Raw genomic sequence first — 26,667 nt, forward strand, 5'->3', positions numbered from 1 at the left:
TAAAAAATTTTGCCAAAAGCTGAAAACCAGCCACTGTGGAGGCATAATGAGAACCCCCCCTGAGGCAGTATGAGCACCATTAATCAGAGCAAGATGTGCGTTTTTGCTGGGGAATCTAGCAGCGAATTCAATTCGATGAAGTCAGGTGAGTCGTAGATTCATCAAACAAAGCAATAACAAAATAATCTAGGTCTGTTTGTAGAATACAAACAATTCACGCAATTCATACATTAAGTGCTTTGTTCGGAGGATGATGCTACTAGCCGTATAATGTAACAATAAAAAAATCGATCATGAATTGTGAATGGAAAAAAATCACCTCGAACAGAAATCTAACTCTAGTCTTTTGATTACCTCTCCGACACCTTATACCAATAGGCTAAATTGTCGGATGAAAACTAGTCAAGGTGTGGCGCTATAAATCAATTTTAATTCGCTGTCAGATTCTACGGCAGAAATTGCTCATTATGCCTCGATAATATGGTGCTCTATATGCCCCTAGTCAACAAATTTAAGTAAAAACGTGTTTTAAAATTGACAAAAGTGAAAAATCAAAAATTTTTTGATGGTAAAAATTGAGAAACAATGTGTACATCATGTTGCAGTGCGTACATTATAGATCAAGGTTATTTTAAGATCATAAGAGCTTATTTCGTGGTGCTCAAAAATTATAATATTTTCGTAACTTGAGAACCAAGCTAGTTTTTTTTAAATATCTCTGTAAAGATGATAAGGAGATTCCTTTTTTTGTGAAAAATTAATACTATAGGAAGTACGAAACAAATCCTCATGAAAATTTATTTACGAAAATACGCACTTTCGTAGAAAAGCGTAGTTCTCATTATGCCTCGGGTGCTCGTTATGCCCTCATCTCCCCTACTATGTTATTTTAAAAGGTTTCCTTTGCCGAAGAAGTTTTCAATATTCTGCTTATGTTGATATTTTCAAATCATTCACTCTAACATCATGCAGAGTATTCATTTAAGCTTGATAGGGATTTTAAATTTTTTTAACCCGATATTTGTCAGCTCATTAAAATTGATATAAAATTGAACCATGTTACAAGAGCTGGCGATCCAGAAGAGTATCCATTTATTTAATGGTCATCGGAAATAGATTTAAAAGAAATATCCAAGACTTAATAAAAACTCTAATGGTTTTAACGTTATTTTTGTAAAACTTATGTTCACTGATCATTCATATACTTTGTTTTTTTTTATTAAAAACAAAAATCTTTAATGTGGCTCTTTCAAACTCTAAAGTTTTGAAAATTTGAAGTTTTTGACTCCTCCGACTTAAAAGGTTGCCGACCACTGGGCTAGTAGCATCATCCACCATATAAAGCGCCAGAAACATAATGAATGAGTGCGTGTAAATTGTTTGTATTCTAAAAACAGACATACATTATTTTGTTATAGCTTGGTATGATGGATCTGCAACTCATCGTTTAGTGAAAAATGCATCAATCATAAATGGTAAATGATAAAAAAAAATTTGCCACGACCAGGAATCGAACTCGAGTCCTTTGATTACCTCTCCGACACCTTATCAATATGCCAAATCGTCAGATGAAACTAGTCAAGCTGTAGCTCGACTCAGTTGACTTCATCGAGTTGAATTCACTGCTAGATTCTACGGCAGAAAACGCTCATCGTGCCTCGATTGGTGGTGCTTATACTTTTTTCTTTTTTTGTGATGGTCCCATGAGCCCCATTTGGGTCCTCCCTCCACCCCATACGTATCTTTTGAAGTGGGAGGGACAACTTATCCTTTGGATATTTGTTTATACATCAACTCCCGCGTATGTCCATCACTGTACAGATTCTATGTTTGATAACGCATCAGATTGCCATCACTTATGTTATTACCGTTGCTTATGTTAAAAGGTTCTCTTCACATATAGTATTGCCATTCTTGTGAAGCTGTTCATATTCGAATTATCTTCCATGTCTTGCGGCAGGTTATTATACATCTTCAAGCCGTTGTAGAATATAGATCGTTTTGTCATTTCTTTTTTAGCATTTGGTAGTCTAAAATCCCCAGCTCTTCTCGTATTGTAACTGTGAATGTCGTTTCCGAACTGTAGATCTCGAGACAAATATGAAGGTAACATTCCTTTTTTCATTTTATGGACAAACATCATATACTGCCCTAGGGGGAGGGGGTTCTCATTATGCCCCTACAGTGACGCAATTTCAGCTTTCGGCAAAAAAATAAAATGCATTTTTAAACGTTTTTATCTACTTTATCAAGTTTCAGCCAGGTAGGATATAGACTTTTCAGTGTCTCAACACGAAAAAATGATGTTACTCACATATTATAGTTGTTTTCTGTTAAATAAGCGTCCTCCTTAAGGTGGTTGGATAATAAATGAATTGTCAAGAGAATATTTCGAATTTGCATAAAATTGTGTATGCAATTTGTCAAGCTTTGTTAGATAATTTAACGACTCGTGTTGAAAAAATCTACTTTTTGCAACTTGTTGTTCAAAAAACTATTTCGCTGCAGTCTTTCATTTTGTACTTGATATTAGTTTTTTTTTTAATTTCTCAAGCTTAACATTCGTTCACTGTAAAAACACGTGTAATCTTCAAAATTTTCACTTTTCCTGGCAACCGGTCATCTATGCCCAGGTACGCCTATTGGAAAACCAACATCGCGTGCCCGAGGCTGATTCCATCACAGTTTTATTTTCACTATGACATCAATCTCCTGGCCGGTTTCCTGTCGCTCCGCTAAGTTAGGTTGTATGTCCAATATAATTGTCGTCGTTGTTACGACATTCGTTTTGTTGTAGTTGCTGCTGTATGTAGGAACCTAGACGTGGAAAAAAGGGAAAACAATATTGCTTTACATACAGACAAAAGGCTATTTTAATAGATTTGTTGATGCTATGGAGGTCATCCTTATAAATTAAGTAATTTCATTTTTATTTTGGTTCAAGATTTTTTTTATGGAAAAAAACATTCAGTTCATTTTTTTCAAATTTGACCTTGAACAGTTTTGTTAATTTTTTTTTTATTTTAATTTCCTAGGAAAATAATTTGCTTGTCTACCTTACATAAGGCTATGATAGTTAGTGTTGAAAGCATTTATCGAAACAGCTGTTCGAAATCAATATCATATCCATTATAACGGATAGAAGAATGACGTCATTGCAGATGAAAATAAGCCGATGGAGAAAACCTCGCTTTGAAATACGGTTGACATACAAACGCAAATTTTAAAATTTAATTCTAAGCAATGAGAAGGATACTAATGTTCTATTCTTTCTTCCTTTTTCGTCCGTTTTTTTTTTGTCTGACCTTCCCCCATCTTATGTGGCATACTGTAGGCATACCTTAACCCAGCAGAAATCGTACGATGAAGTGCCGCACGACAGCAACCACAACATCATCAATGTAAGCAACAAAAACTCCTACCCTTCGCCACCGCCATATCATAGCCCGAAGCACCGTCAGCAGCAGCAGCAGCAACAAACGAAGGGACCAACCGGGCCAATGACACGTGGTTCTGCTGCTGGTGCGGTCAACAACGGTAAGAAGTTCCAACAGTCGCCGGCGGCGCACCGGAAATCGATTATGATGAGGGCGAGTGGCGGCGGAAGCAGTGGAAGTGTAGAGGATTTTGGTAGCAGCAGCGGCAGGCCGCCGCAGCTCGTTTCGACCGGGTCCGAATCAAATTTGGCCAGTTTGAAGCGTCAACAACAACAGCAGCCAGGTGGTATTAGTCGTAATCAAAAGTGTAGTAGTGTTAATGGTATAAATAGCAGCACTCATAATAATAACAATAACAACTATATTGGTCCTGGGGGGGCAGCAGGTGCCATGGGAGGTGGTGCGGTGGCGGGGGCGTCGGGGACGGCGGATTTTTCTATGAGAAAATCGACCCTACTGCGAAGGATGTGGAGCAAAGAAATGCGGCGGTACGATCGGTCCGGCAGTTGGTCACCCCCACTCAGGAGGGCACCTCGCCGAATCTATAGCATTGAAAGTATCTCGGCGACAACGCCGCCGTCACCTGAGGTGGGTGGTGGCTCGGGAGGGAGGGGAAATAGTAGCAGGGGTGGGAGTGGCAGCGAGAGTGGCAGCAGTTGTGCGACACCCACGGCAACCTCCTGTAAGGAATGTGCGAAGTTGGAAAATCAGTATAGTAGTGGCGCTAGAGGCGGAAAGTCGGTGTACGAATCCCCGAAAAGACTCCGGTTGGCGGCATCGTTGAATAACATTAATAATAACCTTCAGAAGGTTGACGATTGTGTTGAGGTGCTTAGCCGGACCAGCAGCCCCAATCGGAATTTAGTTTCCACCAGTGAGGGTTTGCTGGATGACAGTGCGAGTGTAACGACCAAAAGTTCGAAGGCGGAAGTATCCAGTACAACCGGAACCAATCCCAATACTCCGTTGATTAGACACAACGAGAAGGTCGTCAATGATCGCTCTAAGCGTAATTTGATCTTCATGAGTGCTGGTCCGGATACCCCTAGTACGGCCATTGATGTCGAACTAGACGAGGCGGATCTCGAGTCGAGCGATTCTTCCTCGGTTGCGTCGCAAGCCTGTGTTCGACCGGTGGGCGGCGGTATAACTGGCAACACTGGCACTATCCTTGAGGCGAGCGAAGAAGTTACAACAATCGATAATGAACCTAACGCCGAGCAAGATGAAGATGACGACGGGACCAGTACTATTCTGAACGTGCAGGATAACGAAAGTGATCTCAGTGAATTTCTTCAGGAAGAAGCCTTCGCCGGGAAAGATGATTGTGAAGATCGTGGCCAAGCTGCTGCTCAGTGCAATAGTGGTGCTAATGTTAATGTACATCCTCGAGAACGTGCTAAGGCTGCTGGTGGTGATGCGCCATCACGAGCTGGAGCAGGAGCCGTTACTGTGAATGGTGAAGTGAAAATCGAAAGTCAGTTCCCGTTCCGGAAGCAAGTTACGCGTCGCGGCAGTAACGCGAGTAGTAGTGCCGTTAGCATTTCCGCTGATAGTACCGACTGTGAAAGTGTGTGCAATGATGAAATTCGCTTCAACAAAATCGCTAGCTCATTAGCACGTGAAGACATCTTACGCAATGAGGATCGTCTCGATGAGTACATATCGAACCTGCTGGTGGATAATTTGAATAATCTCGTAGAGACTCAAGAGGTTGACACGCGAACCACCAGCGTTAATCATGACAAAGAAAATAACAACCAAGTGCCAGGTGAAGAAGTTCAATCGATAAATCCAACCGAAGTCAACAACGGTCAGGGGGAACTTGGGGGTGAGATGAAGCAAAAACCTGGCGGGAAATATATCGGGGGTGGGGGTGGGGTGGTCTGCAACTCCCCACCAGATTCGGCCAATAAACTCAAACAGAACGGCAAGGTCGACCAGGAGAACGAAAAGGAAAACGAAGATTCTATTAATAACAATAACCGAGGAGGTGCTAAAGTCGAAGGCAAATTGGCCATTAATTTCGTGCGTAAGAAGAATGGTTTTGGGGAGAAACAGCAACAGAACTCGAACGGATTTTACCTGGTGCCCAAGAATGGGTCCCGTGATTCTGACGGGTTACCTTTCGAAATCGATCTGAACGGGAAATATTACTTCCCGACTTACGGGGTCGAAACAGACCCTTCGGACCACACGGATGCTGCATCCGAAACCGAAGCTCAGCTAGTTGGTAAAACCAGTACAACCTCAAGCAATCGGAACAAATTGCGGGGAAAATCAACTATTGTCCCACGTATGTCCGCTTTACCTCGGACGGAGTCGATGGAGGTTCAACCGTCATCCACTTCCGCCGAGGAAGAGTTCGACGATTTGCCTCGCAACAACGGATCCGATTCAGACACGCCAAGCTTGGTGGACAGTTTGGATGAGGTGGAAATAACACCTCGAAAGAGGCATGAGCGCAAAAAATCCTTAGCCCCACCATCCCCAGGTGGCAAATCAACACCTGTGGACCCAACCGGAGAAAGTGGCACCAAATCCGAATCCACCAGTTCGAACAAATCGCCTCGCCACGAGAAGGGAGAAGCTTTTTTTGTACCAATGAAAGACACCACTGTGATAATAAACGAGCACATCGTCGTTGCCGATGCAATGCCTCTCCGAATCAAGGAACGCCTAAACAATCGGCAACGGTTAATCAACTGGAGACGGCAACAGGAGAACGCGAAAAAGCATCGAAAGATGATGCGATTGATCGAACAGAAGAGATTCTACGGAGAGCCTGCGATCCACGTGATAAGCACAATCGACCGAGCAATAAGTCGCAAAGAATATATACCGCCTTCGGAGAAGAAACGAGTTTTCGGTCAAGCCACAACAACAGCATTCACCCCGAAGGTACCTCCGAAACCTAAGAAAAATAACAGTGCTCTTAGAACCGAACTCGGGATGCTGGAATCGTATAAAATCGACGCAAGGGGAAACATGCAGATACAGAACGCTTCTGCCAGTTCGAACAACAGTAGCGCACGGAAAGCCACCAAAAGCCCCTGGGGACAGGCGACTGAGCGACGTCAAGCCAAAGGGCCGGCGGATTTTTCGGCTCCATCTACCTCAAGGTCAACGGTCACCTCGGCAACGACCGCTTCCTCCAAAACGCCGAAAAAAGTACCCTCTGTAGATCCCCGTCGAAAACAAGTCCTCAAAGATGTCCAACAGATGACTCTGTACCAGCAAGCAGACCTAACACCGGACATAGAAGGCGGTCCTCGCCGTATGTATCAAAAAACCGAAATCCAAGAAGGTGACAAGCACATCGAAATATTGGAAATCGTCGAATGTGGGGACAGTGCTTCGGGCGGCTACATTCCCCGAAAGCCGCCCCGAGTGAGAAGTGCCGGCAGTCGCTCCGGTGGCAATAAATCAAGAATTCCGGTCCCCATCTACAGATGGGGCCGCTATAGACGGAGCAACTACTCTCGGGAGAATAGTCCCCTCAAATCCGGTGGAAGCAATCCGAAGGTTGATCGAATGATAGCAGATCTCCTAATGGAAGCACTTTCCAATCCGGATGACGTAGGTGTCAAATTTATCAAAACCCCCGAAGACATCAAAGACAAAACGAGGAAATCTCCTAACAACGGTACTGGTCGGAAAGTCGCTGCCCCTTCCAATTCCAACACTCCAAGACGCTCGGCCAACAGCGGCAAATATACGCAACGCTTCGAGGTGATACCCGAGGAACGAAGCAGCGTCTCCGTCGAATCATCCACCGATGAGCTATCTCCGGGCAAAAACAAAAAACACGCCTCGCCCCGCCGCGTTAGCTTCGACGAAAACCACAAAATACTCAACGTGGAAGAATTCCAACCGCCAACCGCAACAAGGTTGTCCCCCAAAATGGGTCCCTCACCCAAACCCTCCCCAAAACCGTCGCCCAGCAAGAAAACGACGACGACTGCGGCCACACCATCCCCCAAGGCACCTGCGCTCAGAAAGAACGGCACCACGACGACCAGCCGCGGCAAGGCGGCCATCCAGAGCGATGTGGTCGAGGAGAAAGGCTGGATTGGGTTCAGTACCCAGCACCACGACGAAGGGACCACCCCGGTTAATGGCGATGAAGAAGACGAAGAAGGTATTTACCGAAAACCTACACACTTAGACACATTTTCCTCAGTTCTTTTTCTTGTATTTCTAATCGTACGCTTATCCCCACGGCTCATGCAAACCCAAAGTGTAAAATTAACCCCAAAACAACCGCCGCACCCGAAAAACTAAACTAAAGCAATTCTCTTTCTTTTGTTCTGGTTCCTTTTTAATTTTTTCGTTAGTTTTGCTAGGGGTTTCGGATAATCACAACCCCCGAAAAACGCAAACTTTAGATTAAGATACGGATGTCTTTAACATTAGTAGTGGAATGAAAAAAAAACACGCTTGAAAGTGGAATTTCAGGACGGATTTCATTAGCACCATTCCATCAAATTTTGATCCTCGACCAACTATTGTAGAATGCATGCTATAACCGATTTTACAATTGAATATTCAACAACTTGCATCATTTGGAGTGATGTTAAGGTCTCAAGTTAGATAGTTTATTTTTAATTAAACATTCATTTCAATATGATTTACGTGAGTTTTTTTTCAACATTTTTTTTTAAATTAATGTGCAACTTTTCCTTATTTTGTATCGTAAGTTGGAATAGCAAATGTTCGCACCATGGGTGACCAAATAAAAACCAGCGGACACATTTAGGCAGCGAACCTTTCCCTGAATTACAAAATTTCTATGTTTCAAGAGTTGATTTTTTGTTAATCTTTTCATAAATACTATAAAGAATTTTTTTTTCAATTTAAAAATTCCGGACCGGACAAGCCGGGCAATTTTTATTTCAAAACCCGGCAAAATGCTGACATTCGATTTCAAATTGACGACCAAAAATCCGGGCAATATCCGGGCAAATTTTGTCAAAACTCCAGAAATTCTTCAACAAAAATCAAGAAAAAAAAATTGAAAAAAATTTTTTTTTCATCAAAACTCATCGATAGATTTTGAACCGTATTGGCTTCCAAAAAACCTTTCATAATTATTTTTATAAAACTTGGTCAAAAAATTTCATTTTGGAGGTGTTTGTTGTTTTTTTTTTTGTTTAATTTGTCAAATAAAGTTTATAAATCCGGGCAAAATCCGGGAATTTATCAATCTGGCAACCTTACCGATGGCTTTGAAAACAAAGACGCTACCCTCTAGACCACGATCTGCTGGCGACAAGTATTAATAAACAGTACGGGAACTTTGTTGTCACCCTGTATTTGTTATCAGATATTCATGATACAACAAAAGGAAGTTTAAAGCATCGAAAACTCAATATTTTTGTTTTTTTTTTTAATCTCTATCAAATTTATGTGAAAATTATGCCGTAATTATCAAGATTCAATGATTTAAAAAAACATTAGATATAAATTTTTAATTTTATATCGCCAATGATAGTTTTTAAACTTCATCAAGTTGTTTAAACACTGCTATCTAAATTCGAAAAAATGTAATAGTTATGAAAATCAAACCAGCTTGCAATTGATTCAAAATAGCAACGTGTTCTGTATAAATGTACATCAATAATTAGAGAAACAAATAGAAATTACAGTTGGGTAACTATAGGTTTGTTTCCAAAATTGAAATACATATTTTTTAGACGATAAACTTTATTTTAAACCTTTGAGTTGACCGCCACACTCCCCCACACCAAAAACTCATTTGAGTTCCCTGGAAATGGACGCTTCTGTTCCCAGCATGTCGACAGCACAAAAACAATAACAAACGCGAACAAAACTCTACTCATGCTGAGAACCTATGTTTTTTTAAACCTAGTTGCGAGAGAATGGACGAGAATAAATAGATACGATAATAACGTTACATGTGAATCTCAGTGCAAAAATTATCTTTTTAAGAGATCCACAACATAACAACAATTTAAAAAAAAGTTAAAAGAAAAGGTTAGACTAAATTATACTAAGGCTGTCTTAAAAGTAGATTTTAAAAATAGATAAAGGTAAAAACAAAAAAAATGTGATATAGTTAACTAAAACTAATATGATGGTTGATGGTTATCAAACTTGAGTTTCTTTGAGATAGATTTTTATTTAAAAGCTAGTCGATTGTTTAAAATTTTTATATGGTTTCGCAATGTATTGTATTAAGTACGATATATGAACGATATTCTACATTGACCTACATACGTAAATTATATGTTCAATCTTTTCTGGCTAAACACGAATGCTATTTCAATTTTAAAACGTCCCTTAAAAGAAATTATATCAATGATTTCGTATGTTGGCACGTAATCTCAATCATTTTTCAAGCAATTTTCTCTCATACCAAGAATAAACCTGTTTCATATTCAGAAATGTCAATTTTGAGATAACTCAGCCATTTGCAGAAATTTTTAACTTTCTTATATCATTGTTGAAAATCTGTTATTTTATATTTGCTTAGAAATATTAGGAAAATTTAGAGATACGGCCCACCAGGAAATCACATCTCTATAATTTGGCCCGCATGTCGAAAAAGTTTACACGAACAGAAAAAAATGTTTGAAGCAGCTATGCATTGATTCAACCTTTAAATAGTTTTATCAACGAAAATTTGTGTTTCATTACACATTTAAGAAGTGTATTCGTAAAAAAATGCAACACTTTGTTTTGTTGATAACTTCGGCATACATGAAGTGAAGATGATGGATTCCATTAAGGTAGGGAATACTAGAGGTTTTATAAAGCGCAAATCAAAAGCTTCTATTGGGGAAGTTACCAGCTGACTGATAAACACGCCTGACTTTATTTCTGCAAGAAAGAAAAGCTACCCGCCGTAAAAATACATAAAATACGGTGGTCAAATCGTGCGCAAAGTATTGGAACCACTAGCGGGTAGATATTTTGAAAAATTACGTAAAGGACAGCAAAACGAACTCATTTGCGGGCACCTGACAGGTTTCCAGTCAGGAACTTTTCGTTGACAAGTCTCGCCTGGATGTTCCGGAGATGAAAATGGAGAAAAAATTGAAAAATTGAAAAATTGGATGTAGCACTTGAGGTGGCTGATGATCTGTGGAAGCTTCAAATCAGTTAGTGTTACATAACTATTGACACCATGCATGGCTAAATATACAATGAAAAATGCCACCAAATGTGACCTTTTTCCCTGAATAACACTTCCATAGATCCTACAAAGTTGATATAATGTTTTGTTTGGATCGAGAATGATGCAATAACTTGAAAACAGAAGTGGAGCAAATAAAATTCAAATGTCTTTGTTGGTTTTGTGTCGAAGGAGGACAATCTGCTAAAATTGTCATAACTTCGATCGAATTAAAAGTTTTGAGAAGTTTTGAAAATCAAGCCTCAGGAAACAGAAAAAGTAAACAACAACAGCCTTGATTTGAATAAAAGTGGTTTCATAGTATGCATAATAGATGGCGCTCGTGGCGCCCAAAAATTAAAGTCGATGAACTTCTTCATTGGACGCTATCTCAAAACGCACTTCACCGAACGTTACAAAAATTTGCACAAGTAAACATTACATTACTATGTAGATAGCTTCATTGGAAATTTCATCAATTTCCATTCATGCATTAAAAAGTTATTCACAAAACAAAGTGTTGCATTTTTTTTCGAGTACACTCCTTATAACACATTTGCTGTCGTAATCAGGGTAACGTCATATGGATGGCATTCAAGATTTTAATGAAACCATTGAATTTAAAACAAAACATAGCCATTTGAATATTTTTATGAGAAAACCTAGTGTAATGTAAAATCTTATTATGATCGCTCAGTTTTCTAACTGCTTGGAAAGCGAAAAAGTGAATAACAACGTTTAAAAAAGCAATCCAAAAACTGAAAATCCCGTAATCCGATCTGGCCCAAATTTGGCATGAGACCTTGTACTAGGCCTAGGATCAATTTGAGCCTGCAGCGCATAACATTCCACAAGTTTGAAATTTCCCATACAAATTTAGGGAAGTCTAATGCACATGTATCGATTACTCTACAAGAAAGTGGATTTTGCTGTTAACCTGAAAAAAGATGATGCCAAATTTCCATACAAACTTGAAGCTCGTTGAGCGACCTCTTAGGTTGATGTCATGCTGGGGCAACAAAGCGTTGCCTTGCATTCTGCGTTCCAAAAAAAAAATTATGAAAATAAATGGAGAGGAGGTTTTGTGCCTACGGGAGAAGGAATTCAGGAAAGAATTACACTCCCGCGGGTTTTCCTCTATCTCATAAATAGGAAATCAAAATAAAACATTGGTATGACATACTGTCGCTTTGAATTTCACTACGAATTACCACTTTTCTACATCTGAGGATGCTTGGGATCGTCACCTTTCTTTCCTGAGCCATCGAGAGCACATCAGATCATGATTCGGATTGCGAGAATGCGGGAAAAATAACCGACAAAATGTTTGCTATTTTTGCGGGAATAAGAAAATATGAGAATATTGAGAATATGACCGATAGATATATTATTTCGGATTTTCGAATTACTGTGCTTAAAACTCAAAATTACTGCTTCAAACCGAGAAAAAAACAATATTCCTATCGAATTTTCAACTTATCGCGCTACAAAACACCCTGGCATGCGAGGAAGAATGGTTCCATCCATAATTTTAAATTTTCTTATCAAATTTTTCGCCTCGAAAAAAACGATTAGGTCGTTTTATTTTCGGTTCATTTTTTTAGCTTTCGAATTAGGTATTTGATCTTTTTATTCCGGAGTTTTTTTAAGGTCCAATTTTGAACAGAATATTGACGTCAAACATCCAAAACAATGTTTTTTTTCAGAACTGTTATAATAAATTGCATATACACTGCCGGCCAAAAGTTTGGGATCACCCACTAAAAAACATGCAAATTTTGATCGTTCATATCTCAGCCGTCTTAGGACATATTGAAAATCTTATGATCTCATTTGAAAGATAATGAGCAATAGCTATATCGGAGGTATTTTTCCCAAATATAATGTTTTAGTTTTGAACTTAAAACTTAACCTAAAGTTATACCATTTTCAAAAAATCGCACTCAATATTCAAAGCTAATCATCTCGGGATAGGGTGGACCAAATCTCGAAATTTGAGTGGCATTGGAATTCCTGTTCCTTACTTCTCAAAACACAATCGAAAAAAATTGAGAAAAAATTCAAGAAAGTATTTTTAATTATTTAAATAGACACTTGAGTTATCGTCCAAAAGTTTAGGATCACCTCTTTGTATGGTGAGTTTGGGATCATTCTTATAAAAACATGCAAATTTATTTTATTCATATCTTTCTCATCTTACATTGTATTGCAGAGCTGAAGGGTTCATTTGGAAGCTTAGGAATTGTTGTTTTTTAATAAATTCATTCAAAAATTATATTTTAAGGTGAGAACTATAAAAAAAATCTGGTAACTTTCAAAAAAACAATTAATTTCAGGTGATTTTTTATGGTTATCACATCAAAATATAATTTTTGAATGAATTTATTAAGAAACAACAATTCCTTAGCTTCCAAATGAACCCTTCAGATCTGCAATAAGATGTTAGATGAGAAAGATATGAATAAAACAAATTTGCATGTATTTATAAGAATGTTCCCAAACTCATTATACAAAGAGGTGATCCCAAACTTTTGGACGATAACTCAAGTGTCTATTTTATTAATTAAAAATACGTTTTTGATTTTTTTCTCAATTTTTTTTATTGTGTTTTGAGAAGTAAAGAACAGGAATTCTAATGCCACTCAAATTTTGAGATTTGGTCCACCCTATCCCGAGATGATCGGCTTTGAATATTGAGTGCGATTTTTTGAAAATGGTATAACTTTAGGTTAAGTTTTAAGTTCAAAACTAAAACATTATATTTGGGAAAAATACCTCCGATATAGCTATTGCTCATTATCTTTCAAATGAGATCAAAAGATTTTCAATATGTCCTAAGACGGCTGAGATATAAACGATCAAAATTTGCATGTTTTTTAGTGGGTGATCCCAAACTTTTGGCCGGCAGTGTACATTAGACTAGTTGCTTTTTTGGATTTTTTTCTTGCGATCATAATGCGATTATCCTCTTTGATTTCCAAGTACGCTGGCCAAATTTCAGCTTATTTGTGTAAGTTTCCAGCGTGTGCTAGGAGATGAAGTGAAAAAAGTCCATTTTTCTTGAAAAGTTTCGTAGATGTGTTCTAGCAAGCTAATGTTAATATAAAATTATGGTTTTATAATGCATGGCGATTGGTATTACAAGCATCTGTTTCAGATAATCGACTAAATCGAACCGAAAAAATTAAAAAATCATGAATCATTAACTTGAACAGAAAATTTTCTTACAAGTTGATAGTTAAAAATCAGTAGTAAATAAAAATAAAATATTTTCCTCAAACTTTTTTTTTAAAGATAGTCTTATTTGTAACCTTTAATTTTATATTCAACCTGTAGTTATCGCAAAGTTATTCAAATATCAATGCCACAAATTTATTTCATGAAAGACACAAGTGAACGCACTTTGATCGAGTTGTATGCAATTGCAGGGTTTACAAAATTTAAACTTGCATGGAAGCAACATTATACTTCAGAGAAGGTTACATAAATATTTGTAAAACTTTGCTTGTATCAATCCCTGTAAGCCGCACTCTGATCAGCGAAAAAAACCGAAAAGTGAACTAGACTAATTTCTAGCCGCAACTATCACAGCAATAAACCACCAATTTATCCCGCTCTTCTAGTCTACATATATCGATTACATGAACACTGGATAACGTGTTTACCTGTATTTTTGTCTAGCTAGACTCTTCTTGAGCAAAACGTGAACTTTTATTGAATGGTTTATTAATGTTTTTTTGTTGATTTGAATCAGTAGAGTTTTAATAGATAGTAAGATTTAATCCTATGGGTTCAAAATTTTTACTTGGAAGCCCTTTTTGGTCACCAAGCATCAGTGTAAAATTTGAGATGATTTGGTAGATTCCTGAGTTAGCGCAACGCTTTTTAATTTTGTATGGAAGAAGAAATTTATGCTCATTAAGAATTCCAGAAAATTCCAATAAGCTTGAAATGAAGCAGTTCTTTTATATTTGAGTTTGACTATTCTTAAGCTTCATTTTTTGCTAACATGACAAGCAGCTAAGAATTTCATGAAAAAAATATAACTATTTTAAAATGAAAACTCTAAATCCATTAAAAAGTATTTAAAAATGACAGACTTTGCTTACTAGAGCTTTTAATAATTTCATGACATGTTTTTGCAAAGATTATATAAATCAATAGATTCTCAGGCTAAGCAAAGCAATTTTTTGAGATTTTTTATTACCATCCCACGGTTATACAGCTTTCAAATAAGCAGACAAAAACGCAAAAATTAAAAAAAAAAATTTTGAAAAAATTGTTTTTGTACAACATCGAATAACTTTTCTGGGGTATAAGTTAGGTTTGTGCTTTGTTCACATGAATTATTTTGCAAGAATCAAAGAATATTTTTCATTCAAAGTTAAAGTTTTTAAAACTTTCAATTATTTCAATTCTGGCGATTTTTTGATGCAAAATGCATAATGCATTTTGTTTTCCGATACAAATTTCCATACATAATTTAAACTTTGCGCTAATACAGGACTGAATGGATCGTTTCCAAAATTTTCATTTGCTATTTCTGGCAAAAACAATCAAAAAAAGTAATGGGAGGTTTAAAAGTTTAAGAATTAGAAATTTCCATACAAAGCTTGCAGCGGTCTAATGGCGTTTGCATGCAGCTGTGTATTTCTTTTCGGTATGTCATAAACACCAAGCCGAAGTTATAAAAAGTGAATCATTGCGATTTAAAATTTAAAAAGTTTTTTTTTTGATTTTTCTATAAGCTAGGTATATCGGTGAGAAATATGTAAATCTCCTTGTTGACAGTCCCGGAAGCTATGAAAATGCTGCTTTTCAAGCCACAGGTACAGATGGCTTGCCAAACCAGATATTTCTTCGCGAACTTTGACAGTTTCATGGGCTTGAAAATATCTGCTACCTTTCCCCTTCCTTTTGCCGTATAAAACTCCTGTCCCGGAAGCTGCTTGTAGCCGGCTTCGACGTAGGTTTCGTCGTCCATTACCGTCAGCATCGTCGTGTCGTCCGGGATCGCGCTTTGGCCGTCGTATTTTGTTTATCATCGCGATTTGGAGTCACTACCTTCTTGTAAGTCGATAGTCCGGCTCGTTTTTTGGCTCAATGCACGGTTGTAGACGAAACACCCAGCTTATTTGTGGCATCTCGGAGAGAGAGATTAGAGTTTCGCTCGAAACTACCGGAAACTCTCTTTGTCGTCTCAGCGGCTTCCGGTTTTCGATTTCCCCCCGATCTAGACTTCCTGGCAGTCGACAAACGTTCCCCAAACACTTTAATTACATTTGTAACGGTTGATTTGGCAACTTTTAGCGATTTTGCCAGCTTTGCGTGCGAGTAGCTAGGATTTTCGCGATGCGCGAGCAAAATTTTGATACGCTGCTCTTCTTCCTTGGACGGCGTTTTGACAACTGAAGAGTGAATTCCAAAATCAAAATAGGAGCAACATTCTACACACACATACACACCTTCAAAATGAGGGGTGTTCAGATTTTTTAAATGCAAAATTGAAAGAAATACGTCAAATTGATATTGACCAAATTTTGACCGTATCACCCTTTAGAATCTTAAACCTTAAATTGGGATCGAGTTTCAAAAATCAGATTACATTTACAAAAATATAATCTTTTACTTTTGAACATTTTATTTAATAAATAATCAAATCTCAAGAAATTGATCGATTTAGCTTATTTGATTTAAGCCTAAAAGTAGGTTGTTTAAGAAATTAAACTCTTTTTAAAAAAATATATAATTGTAGGCAGGGCCGTAGGAAGAACAGCCTCATAGGGGGGGTTTTGGTGACAAAATTTTTCCTCTTTGTCCGGGTTTAAGTTCTTACATATATGTATATTAATAGTTATTTATTTCAAATCATTACTTTTGAAAATAAGTCCAAAAAGTGATAAGATTTTTTTTCGAAATTTTTAAAAATGAATAAGGGATCTTGATTGCTTTATTTCAAAATGAAACTTATTTGGGGTTCAAAATTGATTTTTTTTAATTCCTCTATACTCGATACATTCAGATTTTAGTTTAGTATCCACAATATGATGTTGAACAACAAACAAATAAAATGTATTCCATAATCGAAATCCTGTGAGAAATTGAAACTTAGATTTTTCAAGGAACGCAATTTAGAAAATGAGTTTAGATCATATTTTATAACAGTGGTTTTTACCTGTTTTGTGTTAGGAAATTTTTAATTTTAATTCCGAATCTGAATTCTGCATTTTGAACCTGGATACAAATTTTTAATCCCTATAAGTTTTAATTCGGCATAAGAATTAAAGATAAAAAATTCATATCCAAATTTAAAATGGTATGTTATTTTGAATATTTTGCTATATTCTTTAGTGATGAGTTACGAACATGTCAAATGAATCTTATTTTAGTTTTAAATGCAAAACCAAGATTCGGATCATGATTTTGTCTCAATGATGAACCAAACTGAAAAACAAGAACTATAAACTGGATTAAGATTCCACAACCCGGTCATGGGCAACAAATTTTATTTATGAAAAAAAAAGGTACCAGAGCATTGGAAATTATTCAAACCTAAGCTCACCAGATATTTTTCCGCAATTGTCCGGGCAGGGAAAATCTGGGTTATTTTATCTAAAAACCTTGCAAAATCCGGGCACACGATTTCAAAGTTTACAACCATAAATCAGCGCAATATCCGAACATATTTAGGAATTCTTCAATTAAAATCAAGAAGAAAAAACTCGAAAAGTAGTTTGTTTTAATCGAAACACACCAGCCAGTTTATTTGGATAAACTTTGTTCAAATTGTTTTGGACACAAAATACAAAATTATTATCACGCAATTTAAATTTTGTTTTGTATTTACAAATAAGTAAAAACTTTCGATCGAAATCCGAGCAATCAGGTGACCTTTATTAATCTAATCTTATTGAACATTCGATATTTGAAACTAAGGACTGTATCCAAAATTTATGCACCAGCTTATTATGTGAATAACTTTTGATAGCGTTTTTCGAGTACAGTCTTTAAGATTCTATCAACAAGTGAGAAATTTTTTGAAAATCTAGAGAAGAATTGTGGACCTGAGATAAGATTTCGAGGATTTGGTTTTAGTTCTGAGACGAGATTGTTACTCTTGATTAACTTGAGTCGTTCATCGAAATTTTATTATGAATTTAAATTTCGAGTTTAGAGAAGAACATTTTCCTTGACATTTTGGACCCTCGTGGGGGGTGTTTAACCCCCAAAACACCCCCCGTTCCTACGGCCATGATTGTAGGTTCAATTCAAATAAGTTTAGTTTACTAGATTTTTTAGCGAATTCAATGATTTCAACCACCGATGAAAGCAAATTTCCCATTTTTTTTACTAAAGGATTCCTCATACAAATCTAGCTTCAATTTATAAAAGATTTAAGGGAATATTTTCGAAAGTTTCTATAAAATGAAAAAGGAAAAACTATTAGCTTAGCTTGATTGGCTGCTCACATCCACCTTAAATCGTTGAACTTGAAATGCTTTGTCATCAAAACTCAATTTATAATGCATGTATTTTTTCCCTCTTTGCAAAACCTTACTCAATTAAAAATAAATTACTTTAATGAAATCTTTATTACACGCTATGCATTTCAAATCCCACGATCGCAGACGTGGCTAAGTAGAACAAGTTCCACATCGCCAATGGTTGCTACTCCGTGATTGACCGAGGCCACCAATTTTGTACAAAGGTCAAATGAATGGTGTCTGGGACTGACAGCACATTCACAATGCCCAAAACTGATGCTCTCTCTTTAAACATCAATAACGGCGCCGGTCACGTCCTAGCAGTCAATAGATAGATTGGAAATTGAGGGTTTTAGTAAAAGTCACTCCAAGTATGCGAGCTTTTTTCACTTCAGGAACACTTTCTCCGAGGATCGTTATTTGGGGAACTGCAGAAAGGGATGAAAGAATGATTTTGTGCATTAGAACCGAGGTTACCTCTGCATCCTAGCAAAATAATTTTGGTTTGGAGTTCGGGTATAAGGATATAATCAGGAGACACTTTTGACTAGTGCAGTTACGATAAAACAAGATTTTATAGGTATTTTTACTACGTTAAAGTTAAAAAAAAATCTGATCGAATTCAATGAAACTTTAATTTTAAAATAAAAAAACTGAAAAAAAAATTGAAATATAACATTACATGATATCAATTCATAAAGCCTTCCCCCCATAAAATTATAAAATTTTCCTTATTTTTGTTCTAACCAAATAAAAAAAATTAAATATTTAGATGTACATGTTAAGCAAAAAATAAATGAATTGATCTTACCTTAATTTCTGATTGTGCTACGCTTTCTGTTTTTCATTCGAATTTCAAAACTATCATTTTAAATTATTATACAACAAAGTTTATCAATGGCATAGAAATTTTTGATTTCTCACAAAACTCAATCAAAAGAATAGGCTTCAAAAGAGCTGTAGGTACATTATTGTACACAATTCTATAAAATAAATGGTTTTATGCACTAGATTCTAAAGATAATGTAAAAGACCTTATTGTGCACTGTCTCTTCCCCATTTTTAGGGGAAAAATCTTGTTTTTCCCCAACATGTACTAAACTTAACCATTTAGAAAGTAATTAGATTTTATGTAGTCGGCTATACAAGAATGGAAATACTTAGCTTTGTCCCGTATTACGACGTCTTTCCGAACTTTTAGGCCATCATCAAGAAGGAAGTTGTTCAGCAGCTAAAATTTTCGCCCTTTTTCGGAAAACAGTGGCAAGGTTCTTAGATCCCTCTGGCTAAATTTGGCGTTTCATCCGAATGCAGTTTCAAGAATTTGCTAAATTTTCTCTTCAAAGAATTTCCCGTCAAAAAAAACACACCCGCCACAAACCATAAAATGAAAAAGGAAAAACTATTCACGTAAAAGAACTAAATATAAATTATCAAATATTATAAAACAAATCTGTTTTATTTTTGATGAATATTCATGCATTGAATGAGCAAAAATATATTATAAAAAATAGGTCTGCAAATTGTAAGAAGAAAAAAAAACACTGTTTATCACTTGAATCTGTATTTTTATTTTTTAAGTAAGAAAAAGTTTTTGTAACATCAAAATGCTTTCAAACCAAAATTTACTATATATTGTTCCCTTTTTGAAAAAAACTCGTTGTATTTGAGTTTGACAAAAAAAAATTCCAACTATGAAATGACATTGCTCGTAATTGCCGCTACGCACAACCAAATTGCGCTTGTAAACAGACACTGTTTTTGGGACAAATGTCCTCCCCTCCTACCGCGATATATCATTAGCAATTATGGCCGGTTGACACGCTCAACAGACAGTAGAGCGTTTGATAACTGGAAAGGGACCATCGAATTGTCCCCAAACAGCCAACCACAAAAGGCTGAAAAGCAGCACGACACAGATTGTTGACCGAGTTTTAACTTTTAGGCAGGTCAAACTCATTTGAAAGAAGGTATCGTGTTTTAGTATGACCTTCTATATATTTTCGTAGAAGAAATCGTTATCATAATTTAGTATTGCTTTTTTCAAGGGTAAAATAAGGTAATCTCCTTAATGATGCCTACGTCTTGTGAAGTTATTTCGAAGAAATTTTATATCAGAATTTTTTTCCTACGATTATCAGTTTTTTGACGTATTCATAAGTTTAAGTAAAATGATTGATGGAATATCAGGTCTTGAAGCAGATTTTTTTTCTCAAAATTATAGTCTTGAAGAAAAAAAACTTAAATTATGAGCAAATAGGACTTTTCAATGTTTGAGTGTATATTTTCATTATTAATTATGTTGCAACTTTATGTTTCAGTTTATGTTCTTATATGTTTCAGGTCTAACGTTGTTCCGTGTGTTGCACTTCGCTGGAACTCTTTTGTTTAGATTTTTCTTCTCCGTCCTAACGATGCTGCAGTACTGAACACCCCACCAAAGAGCACCGTGTCCTGCACCCCACCCCACCTCACAACTTCCACAATTGTTTTGTTCGGTTTTGTGTTTCAAACTGTGTGTTATAAGTTGTTTTCAATCATACGTAAATATTTCCTTTTCTACCTTTCAGGAGTGCATTGATTGCCTAACTCTCTATAGACACTTATCGAGATTAATCGCTAGTCTTAATCTGCTTGATGTGTAGTCATTTTAGTTAAACCATAGGTTGATTGATTTTTCTTTGAAAGATTTGTTTTGACTGTTAATCGGTAGCTGTAGAGTAGAACGTTTAAAGGACTGTAAAATAAAGAGTTTAATAAACACCGTTTTGTTTTAGTTTTTCTTTCTCATCACAATCCTCGGATGCATTTGTAAAATACGCATTCAACCCATATTTTCAGACGTTCACCGATTGCTAGTGACGGTGAACCATCCCGTAGAAACTAATGGTAACCTTAGTGCGAATCTAGCCGCAAATGAGCATGACCGTAGAAGCATTGTTAAAACCATCATTACTGGCAACACTGCACGGGACACGGAGGGCAAAGTGTACAGTCATATCGAAGACCCCTCCTCTGTTCATACTCATTCGATCGATCACTTTCACCATCATCATCATCATCATCATCACCAAAGTGTGAACATCAACGTGAAACACCACCAGTCGACTCCGGTGAGATCGGTGACTTCCGTAGATCAAGTTCGATCTACCGTGGCCACGGTCGGGTCGAGAAATAGCCGCAATGGGGCCACTGGTATCACGACGATTTCATGTAACACCACTGAACTGAATAGAGTACATGACAACTCGGACAATGATATGCTTTGCACCCTGGGACGATACATTCAGAACGGTTCAGGGAACCATTTGACCGTAGCCACACCGCAGAACAATCGTAAACTAACCAGTGGTGAATTTTCAGACGAATCTTGCTACACCGATAGTCTCAACTTGAAACCCTCTCCGGTGCGTTCACTCGAAGCTAGAATCCCACGAGAGATTACTATTCCTGTACATTTCGAGTCAGATATACGATCTTCGAAGCATGGTGGCCACACTGTAAGCGAACTCAAGTCGACTGCAGAGTCCGTGAAAGAGGTAAATTTCAATCCCTTCTGTGAAACAAATGATTCGATGCATCCCTATTGCCAGATACGAGAGGAAAACGCTTGGCATGTTTACGAAACGGGAGACTGTAAAGTTTTCCAATCAAAGATTGAGTACTATGAAACGTCGATTCACCGAACACCACTGACGGAGAACCATCAGAGTCTGTTCGGGAATGTGGCAGACAGAACACCGGAATCATTACGATCGGCTTTGATCAAAGCCAATTTCGATAATCACGAGCTGGTGCCGCACAATTCCAAATTGGAGGATCGCCTCAACATTTCTTCGTCTAATACTACTGACAGCAATCGGATCCCTATAATTGCCCCTCTGAGAAGTTCTGCAGCAAGCGAAGAAGTCCCGAAAACCTCCGAAACCTGTAGTAGCTGTTGTTTTTGTAATCCCGATCTTCACAACAGCGCAGCAAATCCCGCCGAAAGTTGCTTCTACTGCCAAACAAAAGCTCAAACACCTAGCAAAACCTTTCCCACTCCACCTACTCCTCCAAACATCCAAATGTCACCAATACCTCCCTCACCCAAAACACCAATCACGGAGCTAACACCTACCCCAACACTCCAAGAAATACCTCTCCCTACGAAAACGCCCCAAAAACCTCCAGACATTTTCGAGAGCAGTACTAAACAAACGCCAAGCTCCTCGAATCCCAACCTGAACCCCTTCTCTCAAGATTCCTCCACAAATTGTCCTCCCTCGCAAGAATCCAGCAACGCATCAGCCCTCATCAACGGTCTCTACACCGAAACCACCAAAAAGACTGACCATACTCACACCAAAATCAAAACCAAAGCATCCGACACGATCAGTACCAAGTGCAGTACATCGAACGAAAAAATCAAACGCTCCTATGTGCCATCAACTGCCGAAACGGACAATCTGGAGGCAGTCTCCAAGAAGCTTACCCGCAAAAAATCGGAAACCACTGTCCTTAACCGACCCAAACACACCAACAACATCAACCGGGCGACCAGTGTTGTAACCTCGATCAAGAAAGAGATCAAAAACGAAATCAAAGCCCCCCTCAGCACCAAGGTCCTGCCAAAAACGGCGAAAGAGCTCAACAACCGCAAGGAACGGGACAAGCAGATCACGCTGAACCTTCCCTTGGACAAAGCAACCCCATCCAAACAGGAAAAGGCAAAAACTTCCCTAGGATTCGAAACCCAGAACAAAGACAAACCAACACTCGCCTGCGGTTCATCCCAGAGCTACGACGAAACAAGTTCGTCTTGTTCCACCGACACCAGTCCGAACTCCAGCCCCTTCAAAAAGTGTGCAGCACTTCCACCGGCAACCCGCTGGAAGCACAACAGCGAACGGAACCTAACCCAGCTGACAATGCAGAAAATTGCCACCGTCAGCAAGTGGGGCAACAAGTGGAGAAAAGCGGTCCGACACAACGACCCATCGGAACCACCAACGCCAACACTGCTGCCGAACGAGACCAAAAGCCCCATTCGGATGCGACCGAGCGATCAACGAACGACGACGACAGACACTGCCACTTCGGCCGTTGTCGGCGTTCCCCCCAGTAGTGCCGTCGTCGGAGGAGGAATCACCCAAAGCACTACGACCAGCCAAGGTACAGTTGCGTTTCACGACGCTCGATCACTCTCGAAATCTTTTTCATTGATTCATTCGCATTTGCACCGTTTTGTGCATGATCACTTATTTGCTACTGTTTTTTTATTAACGTAAATGTCAGCGAGGTTTGTTTTTGAGACGTCGTTCAAAAACAAGTTTAACAATTCATTTAAAGTTGTATTAACTAGGTTCTACATAATCTTCCTCAGCCTCAACGCAGCTACTGCAACAATCAAAGGTTTGTTAAATACTTTTTGATAACTGCAACTGCAATAGATTCTTCGTTCGCTGGATATCCAGATGTAATAATACAGTGAGAATATTTCCAGTCTATGCAAAGACATACAGTAGACTGAGTCGATTTTGGATCATTTTTGAATTTTTTCAAACCCTGGGGTCTTAAATTCTTCGTTTTGGTTCAAAACTCTACAATCACTTTTTTGCAGAATTTTTAAATAACGTTTTCATGAGTAATTTTGAACTTTTAGGTTTGTATGGGAAAATTGAATCTTTTGTACTGAAAAATCAATATTTTTTGCGTTTCTTCCCGAGAACCGAGCTTGGTGATAGGTTTTGTGCCAATTTATAAATTCCTTTAAGAAAATTTTCCGCTGAACGACTTTTTCGAAGACAGTAACTTCGTATCTTATAAGGTGAAAACGGTAATTAGCAGTTAAACAGGGCATCGAAAATCAATCAATTCAACTGATATCACTGCTTTTGCCTAGCGAGGTATTGCATGACTAGTTTTCAAGAAGTGCTTTGATAGGCACAACCAGTGATGTCAGTTGAATTGATTGATTTTCTATACCAAAAGACATACCCCAATTCAACTGCTAATAACTTTTTCGCCTAATAATATACGAAGTTACGGTCTTAAGGGGGGGGTAGGGTCTAACGGGTATAAAAAAACACCATTTTCACGATTTTTTTCTAGAGCTATCGTTCAAACAAATGTATTCAAATTTTTTGCATTATACAAAGCATTGTTAAAAGAACATTTAGTAATTTTTTCGTAGAAAAATAATAAAAAATGAGCCGGTGACGGAGCATTTTCGAGGATGCCTTTTAGAAAACAGGATTTGCGGTGGACACTGTATCTCAGCACAGAATCATCTGAAGTCAAAAAATCAGAGCAAAATATTTTTAATAGATGTTTTTCTGGACCCCAACGTTTTTATTTAACTTAAAAATATTTTTATGAAATTTTTGTGGCTGTTTGAAGTAAAAACTACGATTTTTCACTTAAAAATCCGCCATTTTTCACCTGTAAAATCTCCCCCAAGTAAAAAAATCGAAAAAGAAAAACGTTGGGGTCTGGTATTTTATATGTAGAAAACATGTTCCAAATTTGAAAAGAATCGGATAAGTAGTTTTCAAATGACGATGTCCACGGACTTTAAAAATGTGCTTTCGAGAAAAACGCGTTTGAAGTTTCTGCTCTTGCTTTCTAGCAGTATTAGATAGGAGGAGATAAAGGCCTATAACTTCTACAGTTTTGCTTCAATTGACTTGAAAATTTGACACAACATTCTTGAAATGTTTTACAATAAGAAAATAAAAAAATAAAAAAATCGATTTTTTGAAAGTGTTAGACCCTACCCCCCCCTTAAACAAAGTTGTTCTAAATACAGAAAATTTTCTTAAAGAGATTTATAAATGGGTATAAAACTCATTATAGAAACCGGTTCCACAGTGGAAACAAAAGTGATTTTAATTTTTAAGGACAAAATATTCAATTTTCCGTACAAACATAAAAGTTCAAATTTACTCATGTAAACATCACTTAAAAATTTTGCAAAAAAAAATATGGATGAGATTTGAACCAAAATGAAGAAATTTAAAAAATTACCCCAAATCGACGCAGTCTAATGTACAGTCGAAATAAAAATAAATAAATTGAGTATCGGAGGTTCTTTCTACCTACTCGTAGGTAACCTTACTCGGATAATTTAAAGGAGGGAAACGATACACAATTATCAATTAAAAACGCTTACTGAAAAAGATAACTAAGAGCTGAACTTTTCTTCTACCGTGGTTGAATTAAAATAATTTTTCGACTGTTTTGAGTCAGTTCGTGGTGAACTCTCCCCAACAGGAAAAATCCCCTTAGCTTAGCTTAGCTTGTTTGACTACTCACATCCACATTGAACCATTAGAGTCAAAATGTTTATTTCTTCTTTGCCTAGTAATGGAGTTATACATCACAATTTACAACACATTTCGAGTCCCATGATGACTGCTGTGGCTCAGTATATATAATTCCACATCGCCAATGGTTGATACTCCGTAATTGATCGATGCCATCGATTTTTAGCCTGGGATTGGCAGCGCATCCACAATTCCGAAAACTGATGCTTTCGCTTTAAACATTAATAACGGCGCCAGGCCCGTCCTAGTAGTCAAAAAATAGGATGTAAAATGCAGAAAGGGATAAAAGATCAATTTTGTGCTTTAAGATCCAGGTTATCTTTGCATCCCAGCAAAAAAAATATTATTAAGAGAGTGGGAAAAGGATAAGATCAGAAGACACTTCTGGCTAGTTTAAAAAAAATGCCATGAATCTATTCTTAAAAAAAACTCTAAAATGATTTTGAAATTTATTTCCTTTCAAAACTATAAGGGCTTTCATTATTTAACGAAAATCAGATAAAAAGTTGAACACAAATGGAGCTCGTAAATCGGCCGACGGGAACCAAAGTTATTGATGAAAAACTAGTTTTTCATGTTTCTCCCGAACAAAATGTCTCAAAATCCCATACAAATTTCAGGCTCGTTGAGCGACCCCTTCCTGTGATCCGATCTGGCCCAAACTTGGCATGAGATCTTGTACTAGGCCTAGGATAAATTTTAACCTGCAGCGCATAACTTTTTCAAAAGTCGGGTCATTTGGGGCACTCTATGCTGCACCGTTTTGAAAACAAGCATCGTGCGCTGTTTAAACCCTCATCTGCCCCTGAAATTTTCACCCGCTACAGTCCCTGGGATGTCAATTTTACACTCCTTATTTTGGAAACCTCGTAATGAAACTTAAAAATGTTGACACTATGACAATATGATACTATTCACATAAAACATTTCAGTTTTCCGTTATTCCAAATCTAAGGGGAAAAAAATCCGAAAAACACGCTTCGGAAAAAAGACTGTAGATCAGCTATGGAATGCTTCGAAAGAAAAAATCACTAAATTTCCAAGAATTCTGAAGTTAGAAACTGTACGCTGCACATTAGGATTTTTTTGATGTTTTAAGATCATGACCACAAAAATGTAAAAATGTGGTGTAAAAACCGTTTCTTTAAATCAATGAACCATCAAAATTGTTTAAGTTACACCAAACAAATTTTGGAAAGCAGATAGAAAGGTTGACGTAATTTGGCATATTTTTGCATTTTCAGATTGAAAAAATAACTATGGATCTCAAAGTTTTTGACGAATTTTCAAAAAAATTAAAA

General features: G+C 37.3%; 1 protein-coding gene across 11 annotated transcripts in view; it reads left to right on the forward strand.

Annotated features, from left to right (window-relative positions):
• The window catches only part of LOC129755813 (uncharacterized), a 263,710-nt gene that overhangs the window by 174,221 nt on the left and 62,822 nt on the right, over positions 1 to 26,667 (forward strand). For 8 of the 11 annotated variants that reach the window (XM_055752472.1, XM_055752474.1, XM_055752477.1 and 5 more), the window contains 2 exons: positions 3,335 to 7,578; positions 20,901 to 23,213. In XM_055752472.1, the coding sequence (XP_055608447.1) occupies positions 3,335 to 7,578; positions 20,901 to 23,213 (6,557 nt within the window). The remainder of the gene's footprint in view (positions 1 to 3,334; positions 7,579 to 20,900; positions 23,214 to 26,667) is intronic. The other 3 variants (XM_055752479.1, XM_055752480.1, XM_055752483.1) reach the window with 1 other exon arrangement.

Source organism: Uranotaenia lowii, chromosome 3 (genome assembly GCF_029784155.1).
Source record: "Uranotaenia lowii strain MFRU-FL chromosome 3, ASM2978415v1, whole genome shotgun sequence".
NCBI classification, from domain to species: domain Eukaryota; kingdom Metazoa; phylum Arthropoda; class Insecta; order Diptera; family Culicidae; genus Uranotaenia; species Uranotaenia lowii.